Source organism: Sciurus vulgaris (genome assembly GCF_902686455.1).
Source record: "Sciurus vulgaris genome assembly, chromosome: 8".
In the NCBI taxonomy this organism is placed as follows: Eukaryota; Metazoa; Chordata; class Mammalia; order Rodentia; family Sciuridae; genus Sciurus; species Sciurus vulgaris.
Genome location: NC_136468.1, coordinates 47,638,769 through 47,652,986, shown reverse-complemented (window position 1 = coordinate 47,652,986; position 14,218 = coordinate 47,638,769). Strand labels below are relative to the sequence as shown.

Sequence of the window (14,218 nt, the reverse complement as noted above, 5' to 3'; positions counted from 1 at the left end):
GATTTTAAAGTGGAAATGTTCTCATTTGTCCAGTGTACAAGAGAATCTCAACTGGTTCTGGATTTTTCTCAGGGAGAATTGATTGATGTATCTCTTTGGTGCTTCTGTGGGTGGAGGGAACGTTCTGAGCCTCCTATTTTGCCGTCTTTCTGATGTTCTCCCACATAAACTTTCTGGAAACTCTTTGTCGATATCAAACTTTGTGATTACAACTTTTTTAGGTGTTGGATATATTTTAATGCCTACAAATCTCTTGAAATTTCTTCTCAGATATAATTAATTATAATTAATTAATTTACTTGAAAATAGTTTCAGCCTTTTAGTCTTGATTTCATGTTTTCTTTTTTTAAAGCTAGCACTCTAGCAAAGCCAATGAATCCCTAAAACGGAGGCACGACTCTTAGGTGTGTTGTAAATAATTCCCCATAAATCTTGAGGTTTTTCACTTTGATGGAAATACCAGTCAATGTTCCTATTCCTGTATGAATGCCCAGAACTGTTACCTATAATTCTAGATAATCCTTCCCTTGGTCTGAGGTAATTTCTCACATATATGCACTGATTGATAATGAGCTAAACACTCAAGGGTAATCCTCTGCAGGTCAGAATTTTCATTTTGTGGAGTTTCTTTCTCTGCTGTTCTGTCCTGTGAATTCTAACTACCTGATCCAGCTCAACCTTTTCTTTTCAATTTAGGAATTCTGCTGGATTTCACCTGGGTTCTTTCCCTGTACCATGGCCTGGAAATTCTCTCAATGCAGAAAAAAAAATCAGGGACAGTTGTAGGGTTCATCCTGCTTGTTTCCCCCTCTCTCATGTATCCCTATCCTTCATTTCTTGGCCTCTTGTATCTTGTAAACTGTTCTTTTACTCAAACTGCTGTTTATTTTTTAATTATTTCAGTTGTAAAGGTTAATCTGGTGCCCATTGCTCCATCTTGGGACACAAATGGTTTATCACTTGATTCCATATTTATATGATATGTTATATGTTTATATATCAACAAAGCAAATAGTAGCAGAGAGAAATATAGGAGATAAGACCTTTTAAAATATAACTTCAAAAAGTCACAAATAAAATGAGAAAATAAGTGAAACTCAGCTACCAGGTAAATACTAACAAAGGACTAAAAATGCTTTGCTTTCTTAGGCTATTATAAAAGGTTAAGTGAATTTAAAATGCTGGAAGGGAAAAATAAGGCAAAATTTAAAAAAAAAGCAAGTTAAAATATCATAGAAAGAACAAGATCTCTAGTCTTCAGGAAGATGGGTCTGGTCTGCCTAAGTGAGGTGGGATTGGAGGGAGGAGAGGATTCCCAATTATAACTGGACACCAATGAGCAATGAGGGCTTTCTGTGGCTTGCCACTCCAAATTGTTGAACAATATTATAGAATATTTAGTGACTTCTGATTTCATCGAAGCCTCATGATTATATTTTCTATATATGTTAGTATATTAAGCTCTTGACATGGTTGATTGAATATTTAGAAACAGAGAGAGAATGAGGGAAAACTGAAACTGTGACAAGGATCTGGCAGCTCCTCCCCTGAAGGAGGAAGTGAGAATTTCTTTCAGTCTTGAAGAGACACTATTCCTGGGTGGTCACCTCTTCTCTCAACTTTTACTCTGCATTCTTGGCTAAAAGACAGGATGAGTATTACTCCCACAGCATCCCAAACTCCTCCAGTGAAATTTGTCACTCTGTCAAAAATAGATGTAAAACCAGTTCTGAAAGGTACGACAGAAGCCATATGATCTTCAAGATGGTGGTGGGTATTAGAGAAAGTCTCACTGGACCACTCTAAAGGACTTTTCACATCAAAGTTGTTTCCATTTGCCTAAGAGAACTGTAATAACCTCAAGAGTCTTTGACAAAGATTTTTTTGGGGGGGATTATTAAGTTTTATCAAATTTTCTTTTGTTTTTTGTTGTTGTGCTGGTGGTGCTGGGGATTGAACTCAGGGCCTCAGACAAGCTGGGAAAAGTCTCTAGCACCAAGCACATCATTACCCCTATCAAATATTCTTATTTGTCTTGTTTAGATCTCTAGTTTGAATTCGCTTTCAAGATTTCCCACAGAACAATGCCTTGAAAGAATTTTCTGGAGAGTTGTGCGATGTGGGTAGCACTCTTGAGCAACCTCTGCCTCTTCTATAACATTCAGTCATGCTTTTCACAAAAATGGAAATATGGATCAGCATCTCGTAATGTGTGTATGTCTATCAAGATGTGATAGTAAATGTATTTTGGAATCTATAAATGTAAGTGGATTCTGACTCATGAAAGTCTTTAAGAATTTGGTTTTAACAGATCCAGTCAAAATTCCATGATGAGAGAGGGGGGAAGCTCTTTGCTCACATCTTACAGTAATCATTTATTTGTCCCCAAACATTTCTTGAGATGCTCCTATTTGCCAGCTTTTGCCATGTGCTCTCAAAAATCTTGAGTAAGCTATTATGAGATATTTTCTGTTCTATACTAACAACGGGATTAGATTCTTTAAAAGACAATGCTTCATTTTCATTCAATTTCAGAAAATAAAGACCAGTTGGTAAAGAGGTGTGTTTTCACTGTGGTACTCAGTGATAGAAAATTCTGTAATGTTGTAGCTTTATACTAAAAATTGTATGGAAGCTTGCTCAAAAAATATCAATGAAATAATGGTTACTCCTAAAAAGTATTTTATATCATACTGTCATTTGTATGATATTGGAAAAAAACACACCTATGTACCATCTGTCCTTATTATTCTGAACTTTCAATTTCCTTGTAAAGTAGGCATTTACTAGCAGAAACTCCAGTGATGTTGCCAAGTTCCTTTATAAGCATTATTATTTTGACTCTTCCTTCAAACCCAGAAATTTTGCAAGATTTACTTATGTTATGAAATTCAAAGCAAACCTCTTGACTGTGCCTGTTGATTGAGCCAGAATTGCCATTTGCTTCTGTGTCGGAAAAATGCTTTAACTTCCAAGTCAATATCTCTGAAGCAAATTTCATGAAAATTAAGTAAGTACTTCCTAAAATGATATTTACATGTGAGTATAGAAGAATGGAAACTCATCTTTCTTGAGGTAATTAGAAAAGACCAGCTGCCAAGCCACTTCTTAGTATTTGGAAGGTAAGACCCACTCTGAACCCAGATGATAAATCAGCATGTGTGTGACGAGGGAACCACAAAGCTAGCTTCTTCCTTGGTGGCATGCCCTGTCCTTACCTTTTCTCCCTGTGGTGTACCAGTCCCAACTCCAAATCTCTTTCGTGGAGATGTCAGTTTGACATCGAATTGCACTAGAGCACATTTGGGAAACAAATTGACTCTTTGCAGTTTTAAAATCTCTTTCATGTTACATGAGCATCTGTGCCCTTAGCTTCTTTCTCTATGGATGCAGCACTTTGTCCTGTGGTTCTCATCAGGAGGCTCCCAAGGGCCGGGCCATCTTTAGTTTTGTCTTCTCCTCTGAGTGTTGGCCTTACAATTGGAACACGCTGCCACAGATTCATCCATTACTATTTCTACCCCAAAGCAGATCTCTCTAGATTCCCCTGTCCTCCAGCCATGCCACTTGTTTTTCTTCTTATGAAGCATGAAGCCTTCAAATCTTCTGTAACCCATTTCTTTTCTTTTACCCTCCATATCAAGTTAACTGCTGAAGTCTACCCTTAATATTTTCAAGAGTCTCCACAATGTAGCCTTTCCTTTCTCTTTCCGGTGACTTGCTGTCCCTCTGGACCAAGTTTCCATGCTTAGTTAGACCACTGACTACAAACTCAGTCATTGTTTTTCTGGCTGCTCCCTTTGAACTGATTCTTTGCCTACTTTCTCTGTTTGGTTTCTGAATCTACCTTCCCATCCCCCTCTGCTTGTGGATTCTTTCTGTATTCCCTTTCTCTCTCCACTTAGCTTCTAAGGTCCAATCACTTCCCATACCTAATGTCTTTGTCAAGAGGAATTTAGGTGTTATTTTTTATGTATACGCCATAATAATATGTTTTAAACGCAGCTTTACAGCTGTCACTTTCTTACTTAGTAACTTTCCATAACTCCTCATTGTCTATATAAAGTTCGCATTCTTTAGCCTGGTTGGTATTTGAAGACCTCCAATAATCTGGCCTTCAAACCCCTCTCTAAATTTATTTCCCATGGTCCCCAACTCAAAACTTCTATTCTGAAGGATTCTGGGGCAGCAAATATGAATTCAGTTATCAGATTTTGTATATCCAAGGCCAACTCCCTAGGACACTGTCCCCATTCCTTCCCACTTCACTGAGTTCTGCTTCTCCTTCAAGAGCCACACCAGGCCCTCTATTCACAATGAAACCTTCCTCCCTTACCCAGACAGTCATCTGCCCATTACACTCTCTTGTTCCAGTTCTTATGTGACCTGCTTCTGCTGGCTTTTTTTTTTTAAATTTATTCCTAAATATTTTATTATTTTTTATGCCATTTGAATGGAATTGCTTTCTTCTTTTTTTATTGTAAACAAATGGGATACATGTTGTTTCTCTGTACATGGAGTAAAAGCATACCATTTGTGTAATCATAAATTTATATAGGGTAATGTTGTTTGATTCATTCTGTTTTTTTTCTCCCCTCCCACCCCTCCCACCCCTCTTTTCCCTCTATACAGTCCTTCCTTCCTCCATTCTTGCCCCCCCTCCCTAACCCTAACCCTAACCCTAACCCTAACACTAACCCCTCCCACCCCCCATTATGTGTCATCATCTGCTTATGAGTGAGATCATTCGTCCTTTGATTTTTTTGAGATTGGCTTATCTCACTTAGCATGATATTCTATAATTTCATCCATTTGCCTGCAAATGCCATCATTTTATCATTCTTTATGGCTTTCTTTATCCATTGTATATATGGATTCTTTATCCATTATATATATATATATACACACACACCACAGTTTCTTTATCCATTCATCAATTGAAGGGCATCTAGGTTGGTTCCACAAACTGGATATTGTGAATTGAGCAGCTATGAACATTGACGTGGCTGTATCTCTGTAGTATGCTGATTTTAAGTCCTTTGGGTATAGGCCAAGGAGTGGAATAGCTGGGTCAAATGGTGGTTCCATTCCAAGCTTTCTGAGGAATCTCCATACTGCTTTCCAAAGTGGCTGCACTAATTTGCAACCCCACCTGCTGGCTGTTTTTATTTGCTACTTTTCATTCTTGTTTGCCTTTTGCAGCCTATGTTCTATTTCCTAATTTTCTCTGTGGTTGCTGATAAATGATGTTGACCAAAGTAGTTCTTTGTCCAGGGCACTATCCTACCCACATAAAAATATACCTTCCTAGGAAGAAAATTGCACTCTCTCTCCCCCCTCATCCTAAAGGGCTCATCTTTGAAGAACTTACCCAAATGAATTTTAACAGCAATACTAGCAGAATCTCTGGCAGTATTTCAATGTGCCCTGGGGAAATATATGTGAATAAGCAGGAATGAAAATCTGAATTGAGTGTGAGCCCAATACAGTCATGGTTTGTTCCTTGGCCTTTACCTACTGTGGCATTCAGCCAAAGAATTCCCTGTCTCTGAAAGCATCTGTTCCTGGTTTTGTCTATTTGACTTCCTTGCTTTAGCAACTTCCTGGTATTGCAATGACCCCTTTTGACTTCTTGGCTTTTTTTTAATGTTTTAGATGGATGCAATATATATATATATATATATATATATATATATATATATATTTATTTATTTATTTATTTATTTATTTAATGTGTTGCTGAGGTTCAAACCCAGGGCCTCACACGTGCTAAGCAAGCACTCTACCACTGAGCTACAAACCCAGCCCCTTCTTAGCTTTTTTGAGTGCCCCACACTGGTTTCTGATCCACCCTCCTGGCTCTGCCATCAGGTCTCACCAATATGCCAGTCAGCACTATAATTTCCAGTTATTGAATTCTGAAATTGTCATTCAAGGTCAATTTTGAGGGACTTTTGTGATTCACACTTTCATAAAATTTGGACACTTACTTAATTCTGTCTTGTCTATGTCTTGGTATAGGTTCTTAAATTCTGACATTTAAAAAATGCTAATAGTTTCAGGTTGGTTCTGTCTTATAAATTTATCTATGAATATCTATGATGGGTCAGAAGACTCATAATAACTCAGAGATAAGCCTGTCCATGAGGATTAGCTGATGGCATCTGTCAAGTTCTCATGGCAGCCCCTTACTGATGCCTTAGCTGTCAAAGCCAGCTCTCCAGCACTGTCATGTTCCCCTGAGACTCCTGTGGAGCACAGCAGTCTCTCTGTAATTTTCTTCACGTTCCTTAAATATTAAATCCATAAACATCTAGTTTGCTGTATAAAATTCATTGTTGCCTTAAGTATCAGAAATGAATTGTATAGATAGTATCTTTATGAATCAGGAAGAATTTGATGATGACCATGTTAGTGCTAGGGGACACACTTAGGGATTCCGAGCTCTCAGTTGATGAGGTCCCTCGGCTTGCATCCAACCTTCTACCAGAAATTTAGTTACTTCTCAGAACCAATGTCATCTGTGATGATTAGTATTCATGAGGACAGCATTTCACTGTTTGCCACTGGACATTAAAGAAAAATTAAGCTTGGGACAGCTGGATATTCACATGCCAAGAATGAAGTTGGATCCCTACCTCACACAATATACAAAAATTAACTCAAAATAGATGAAAGATCTAAATGTAAGAGCTGCAACTATAAAACCTTAGGAGAAAACAGGCATAAGTCTTAGGGAACTTGAAATAGGAAATGATCTTTTAGATAAGCACTAAAAGTATAAGCACCCAATGAAAAAGATAAATTGGAGTATATTAAAAACTGAAAAATTTTGCACTTGAAAAGACCCCATCAAGAAGTGGAATGCAACTCTGAACAAGAGTATATTTACAAGCCACATATCTGATAAGGATCTGTATCCAAAATATTTACAAATTTCTTACTCAACAATAAAAAGAACCCAGTTTAGAAATGGACAAAGAATTTGAATATGACCATTAAGCACCTAAGAAAGACAAATGGACATCAAGCATCAGAGAAATTTAAATGAAAACTTCAATGTGGTGCCATCTCATACTCACTAGGATGTTATGATTTAAAGAGACAGATGATAGTAAGGGTTGAAGAAGATGGAAAGAAATTAAAACCCTCATACATTGTTAATGGAAATGTAAAATGAGGCAGCCACTTTGGAAAATGGTTTAGTAATTCCTCAAAAGTTAAAAATAGAATTACTGTATGACCCAGTAATTCCACTTCTAGGCATATACCCAAGGGAATTGAAGCCATATGTCCACACAAAATCTTGTACACAAATATTCATAGCAACGTTTTTCATAATATCCAAAATGGAAGCAATCCAAATTTCTACCAACTGATGAATTGATTAGAAATAATGTATGTCCATACAGTGGAATATTATTCATCAATAAGCAGAAACGGTACATGCTACACCAGTGAAACTAAAAAAAAAAAAAATTAAGTGAAAGAAATGAGACACAAAAGACCATATATTGCATTATCTTGTTTATATAATAGTAGACAGAAAATAGATCATTAGTTACCAGAATTTAGGAAAAGGGCAAATGGAATTTACTGCCAGTAGATACAATGTATCTTTCGAGGGGGAAACGGATTGTGTAATTAGATAGTGATGATGTTGTACAACTTTGTGAAAGTCCTAAAAGCCACTAAATTGCGTACTTTATCTTTTTGTGGTACGGGTGATTGAACCCAGGGGCACTTTACCGCTGAGCCACATCCTTAGCCCTTTTAATTTCTTACTTTGAGACAGGGTCTTGCTAAGTTGTTCAGGCTGCCTTCAATTTGTGATCCTCCCATCTCCCATACTTGCCTTAAAGTATATACTTTAAAGAGGAGAGTGTCATAGTAGGTGAATTTTATTTCAGTAAAAGAAAATTAAGTCAGGCTTGTTCTTAAGTCTCTGACCAAAGAGCTCTGCTTCCTTTTATCTTCCATAGCCAACTATCTCCCCATCCAAATTCTTGACATGTCAAAGTATTTCCCCACTTAAAATCTTCACCTTTATTTATAAAGGCACTAGGTAGTGGTTTCTTTGAAATCTGGTGGGTTTTCGCTAGCCCACCATGTGTTGGTATGAAACAATGCCTCTTCTCGTATTTTAGGATGCAGATGTGTGGCTTTGGAAAGTCAAGTTCTTTGAAAGGAATAAAGGTCATTTCAAAAAGTAGGGACAAAACTGGGGTGTCCCACTTTTGCAAACACCTCTGTGCTTTGCCCATTGTACTGAAAAGAATATTTGAATCTTAATAATATTTTTAAATATCAATAAGCTCTTCCTTCAAATTTCTTTCACCTTTGAAATGGGAGAAGAGCCACATGGTGTACATGTATTGGAATTCCAGAGGTGATGGACATGTTGTTCATGCTGTTAATAAGAGGAGAGAATCCTTTTCTCGGTATTTGGAAGTCTGCTTAAGAACTTTCTCCAGCTTTGGTGGATATCCATACACCATGTTTAAGTCACGTGTGAAGCTTCCTCTTCCTCAGGTAATGAAACTTTGTAAGCAGCTTGCAAAGCCATTGTGGGTAGACAGACAAAATCTCAATTGAACCAGAAACAGAAAAGGGAATGGAGACAGTGACTCATGAAGAGAGCAGTTTTCTTCTTCAAGTCAAGGACAGATGGCCAGAACCTGGCTGGATTGGATTATGCTAGTGGTAAGCTAGATATCTTTGTACGATGAGCAGTTCCAAATACCTTCTCAAACTTCAAATAGCCTCATTTTTTATTCTTCATCAAGACCCAATTTTTGTTTCAGAAGAAGCATTTTAACTTTGGTACAATATGTCCAGCTTACTCAGCGAGTTAACACGGTCAAGGAGAGAGAAAGGTCCCAGGTCTTTCAGGGGAGCCTTCAGCCCCAGCCGTGGGGGAGATGACGGTCTTTTCAAAAAGTCAATTTAGGACAATATTACTTTAGGATAAGTCAGCTCACAAGGGACCTAGAGTTCTGTTGTCCAGTATTCCTGGATTCCTTACCTAAGGTTTTAGCTTTAGATCTAGGATAGACTTGAGCTATTTCTTCACATTTTTCACACTGCAGTCTACTTTATTTGACACTCATCTTCTTGCCCTCTCACTTGGGCTGCTTCATAGGGCTTCATAAATGTGGTCCAGGAACATCTTCCCCCTGTAGTGGCACAAAGCCATGTGCTCTGGAATTTGACGAGGGGGTGGGGAAGCCTACGTGATTCTGATTAAACATTGAAGTCTCTATCTCTCCACTATCTAATATTTCTAAGCCAATGGTGTTCAACCTTTGTGGGCATCAGAATTCCTGGGGCTGGCGAGAAGGGGAGAGAGGGCAAGCTTACTAAAACACAGATCACTCTGCCCCACACCCAGAGTTTGTGGTTCCATAGATTGGGGTTGGGGACCGTGAATTTCCATTCTAACCTCTTCACAAGTACTGCTGATACTGCTGATCAGGAATCACACTCTGGGATTCCCTGCACCAGGACCTCTCCCATGTGGGTTTTCTCTGTACTTATTAAGCATGATCATAATTAATCCAAATATATGAGGCTTAAGTCATTCTTAGGTGATATTGATTTTTTTTGTGTGTTCTTATATAAAACTATAAATTTAGCTTAGTAATTAAAAAATTTCATTAAAGTCTGTTATTTTGGAATGAATTACTAAGATAAAAATATGTAGTATGGTTTGATAAAAATGCCACAACAGCCAGGACATGGATCATTTAAGTCTCAATTTATACTTTTATAATATATCTCCTGCCTTTCCTCCTTCTCTTCTCCACCCTCCCCTTTCCTTCCTCAAGCATTTATTTAGTACTTTCTCTGTATCTGACACTGAATCAAGCCCTAGACTCTAGAGATAGAGTAGTAAGGGATAAATAAGTAAGTTTGCAGCCAAGTTAAGAAGACAGACATGAAAAAAAATAAGTGAATACAATGACATGTGTCAGGGGTGTAGCAAAAGCGAAGGAGTGTACCACAGTGTACAGATATGGGCTATGCAGGAGGGTGGTGGGATAGCAGGAAAGATGTCTCAGAGTCAGAGCTGAGAAGCCAGCATGGAACTTGTGGTCTAATCAGAAGGAATGGGAATTATAATAGTATTAATGGTACAGAGACCCCTCTTCTTTGCTAAGTTGTTTAACTTGCACTTTTAAATAAAAGAATTATGAGCTGGTTAAACCTTGAATAAAAAATAAGAAACATGATACTTAATGTGCATACTTTTAAAGAAAATAACTAGTACATACTTCAACCGTTAGACATAGTTATTTAATAACTTTGTCAGCTGATAAATTGTAGAAATATTTTAGGGAAATCGAAGAAGGTCTATATCACAAGATCGTAACACATGTGTTCTGGATCAACTAAGACATGCAGACCCTGGGGCCCTGTAGGAAAAGACCAGCAGTGAGGGAGGACTCAGCAGGAGACAGCGCAGGAGGAAGAGCTATGCTGTAATAGGGCGCCACCTTCTGGCCAGCCTTTCTGGGATGGCGGGAGTGCGTGCTTACCTCAGAAACAGATCCACTATGCCCTGATCCTCTCCCCCAGGACGCGTCTCAGGAATCCTTTCTTCTGCTTATGAAAAGAACCGGTGTGCTAGACCTCGCCTATGTTAGATTGTAAGAAGCGTGCCTGCATGAGTGGGTGGTTAGGAGGCGGTAGAAGAAAATAGCAGGGAAGAAAGTCAGTACAGCACCCTTTTGAAGCATAGGGCCCTTGGACTTACTGTTGAATAGAGTTAAGGCCTGGCTCTGTCACGTGTAACCCTTGCGATTTTGAGCACAATTCTTAGCATCACTGAGCCTCAGGGTTTTGGGTTTTTTTTTTCTCTGCAAAGTTGGAATATGATATGAAATTTTAATAAGGACAAAATAAGATAATGTGTGAAAAGTGCTGAGCATATTGTTCCTAAAACAACAGCAAAATAGCCATACACACACAAAAAAATCATTTGATATAAATGCAGTTTAATCAATCTGGACATTATATGGAAAACTACAGTTATCTGCCAGGATGCCTGAAAGTATTAAAATGAGTTGCTCTAAAGTTATAAATTGTTTGAGACAGACTTACCCTCAAGCCTGAGAACCACAAGTTTATCAATGTAACAACCAATCCATGTGCTGGAAGGAAACATGACATCAACTCAGCTTTTATTTGTATTTAATGACTTGGGTTGAGTTGGGACCTTGAACTCACAAACATAGCATCCCTGAGAAAATGGCTAGAATGTTACAATTATTGAAATTATTCAATTATTATTGAAACAAGAAAATATTTTTAGTGGAATTAAGGCATTCAAGCTAAGTTTTACAAACTTGGAAGTTTCACAGTAATATTTTTAGTGAAAACAAAAGTTAAATGGACTGTCTCAAGCAGCCCAAACCTATACATGTGCCTATATAAAAAAAAAAAATTAGAAGTGTGATCCTTATGTTTTATCAGCAGGGACATTCTTCAACTCTACTGCATTAAAAAACCATGAATTTAGAATATTTGTAAATCTGCCACTTCTAATTTTATGAATATATGCATTATTATAAATTAGTCAAAAAATAAACTAAAATAGAGCTGCTTGAGCCAAGAGCTGCTTGTGATATGGCAGCCACCAAACTACATGCTTTGCAAGTACTAGCTTGTCTAATCCTCACAACTCAATATTCAAGACCCATTTTACAGGCAAGAAGCATGAGGCTCAGATGATTGTCACTTGTCTGGAGCTTTCACCTACTATTCATTCAGAGCCGGGCTTGGAACCCAGTTTCTAAATGAGATCCTTATGCTTTACTCCCTCACTGGCTGGTTTTCATTTGCCGTGACGGATCACAAGTTACAAATCAGCCTCCTACTGTCCAGTGCCTGTATCTGGACACTCAACAACATAGTCCTCTTAGTGAGGTGCCCTCAAATCCCTTCTGCAGGTATAGGTCACTGAACCAGATCCTAGAGATGACTGGGCCTGACACAGATGCCCATGGAAGGTGAGGGTCCAGTGTGCTATCTCTGTGTCATAATGGCCCCAGATTGAAGCAGTGGAGGTATATTCTTGAACCTTGGATGAAGACTGATCTACAGGGTCCTCAGAAGAGTGCTGGGCAATGGAAAAGGGGCTTTGCCTCAAGAAGTCCTGAAGTGTCCATTCATGCTTTCTTCTTCACAAACATCAAGAAAGAGCCTTTACTTCAGGAAGGAAAACATTCTTCTCTTGCCCAAGAAGCTTTAAAACGAATAGCTCAAATTTCTTCCCTTGAGACTTTGAGCCTTTTACCAGGTTTGATAATTTTGTCGCTAGTACATATTCTGTGTTTCTCCCTAATTCTGTGTGAGGGGACTGTATAGGAGTGCTGGGGATTCACCCTGGCCCTCCTGTGCATTCCTGTGATCCAGAGTTCCAAACCTTGGGCCCTTGTGGCCCAGGCTTGGGGGATCTCAGGCTACAGCTAGGCTATGCACCTTACCACCGGCTGGGCTTGTTCTCAGGCAGTGTCTGGTCTGTTGACTTGAATCTGCTTCGTCCACATCTTAGATATCACCTCAACTGAATTAGTAACTCATAGAAAATAGGAATTTTTGTTTCTCTAGAATGCTTGGAAATTAACATTGATATTCCTAACAATGGTATGCATTCTCTCTCATAACTACTAATAATAATTTAAAGAAAAAGAAATGAGTCTATGCCATCTGCTAGGAATAATGCAGCACAATAATATGCCCAGGGTATGTTTCTGTTGATCTTAGAAAGCTAGGAAATGTGGGATTTTGTCTAAATTGTTGCTATACCTTTCTCTCACAGAGACATGTGTGTCTCTGCCTGGAAATATTTCAGAAATAGAGTAGAATATCTCTAATACTAAATCTGTATACTAAAGGTAGTGTTCCAGAAACTGTTTTAAGTATGTATGTGTATCACTTATGTACATCTAAATACATAATGTATATGTGGTAAATGGATAATATATGTGGGATACCTATACATTGCCCATAAAAGTCATATTAAAAAGTACTATGATCTCCATTCACAGATGAGAAAGCTGAGGCACAGAGCTTAGGAACTTGTACAAGAAGACACAGTGGGCATTGATGAGGCTGGAGCCTCTGTTTACCCACCAGACAAGGTGCCTCCACGATTGGCTGTTTCCTGGGTGACCTAGAAGGCACTCCAAGTTTTCGTGGTCTCAGAAGTCACTTTACAGAACCGTAGGAAGGAGTTTGTCTTGGTGTAAAGTGCACTGGACCAGGACTTGGGTCAATGACATATATATTTGGGAGACTGATAGTGTTTTAATCCTGGTTCTACGGCCTGTGAGCAGTATGCCCTTGGCATGTTCCCTGAACTGGATCTCAATTTCCTCATCTGTAAAATGGAGATGATAGCTCTGCCCTCACAGTGCACAGAGAGGTCATGAGGACAGGTGACATGAGGGATATAAAGGCATCTGGAAACATTTGAAGTGTTGCATACTCTTTCATAAATGATATCCTATGTGGTCACAGTTAGTTTGGGAACGCCAAGCTAAAACTTTGTCCTTCCAAGTCCACGTTGTGTGACCCTCTGCACATGTTAGTGCTGAATTAACATCTTTCCAACGTGGAGGGTCAGCTTAAGATTTATCTGACATCACCACAACAATTTGGGCCGGGGTAGATCAAGAACCCGAGTGTCTGATAGATCTGCCATGACCTGCCTCTTGTACTGAGAAGTCAAGGGCGTTTGGGGATTGCTTGTTGCAGGGATCTGTTTTATTCCTGGTAGCTGTTCTGAGGTGAAAGCCTTCCTTCTCTAAGTTTTGCCCTTTGTTACTTACAGAAGAAGACTGCATAAGCTGGGTGTTTCGAAGGTCACCCAGGTGGATTTCCTGCCCAGGGAAGTAGTGTCCTACTCCAAGGAGACGCAGACCCCTCTTGCTACACATCAGTCTGAAGGTGAACTATTCCTTGTGTTTACTTTCCTGATTATCTCTGCAATGATTGCCAGGAAGTGACATCCTACCTATTGTTTTCATACCTTACCATAAGCAATCTTCATAGGATATAAACACAATGGCAAACAGAAAGCCCAAAGCACCTTTTTCCCTGATTTTGAACGCTCTGGAGAGGGAACTTGGTGATGCTCCTCCAAGGGATCCATGAACTTTAAAATGGATGCCTAGTGAGATCACCTATGTCAAAATTATGTGAGGAGGGTAAA

The 14,218-nt window shown here is 38.8% G+C and overlaps 1 protein-coding gene across 5 annotated transcripts in view; it reads left to right on the top strand.

Annotated features, from left to right (window-relative positions):
* The window catches only part of DYNC1I1 (dynein cytoplasmic 1 intermediate chain 1), a 294,747-nt gene that overhangs the window by 61,790 nt on the left and 218,739 nt on the right, over window positions 1-14,218 (top strand). For all 5 annotated transcript variants that reach the window (XM_079152251.1, XM_079152248.1, XM_079152249.1 and 2 more), the window contains one exon: window positions 13,838-13,953. In XM_079152251.1, coding sequence (XP_079008377.1) covers window positions 13,838-13,953 — 116 coding nt within the window. The remainder of the gene's footprint in view (window positions 1-13,837; window positions 13,954-14,218) is intronic.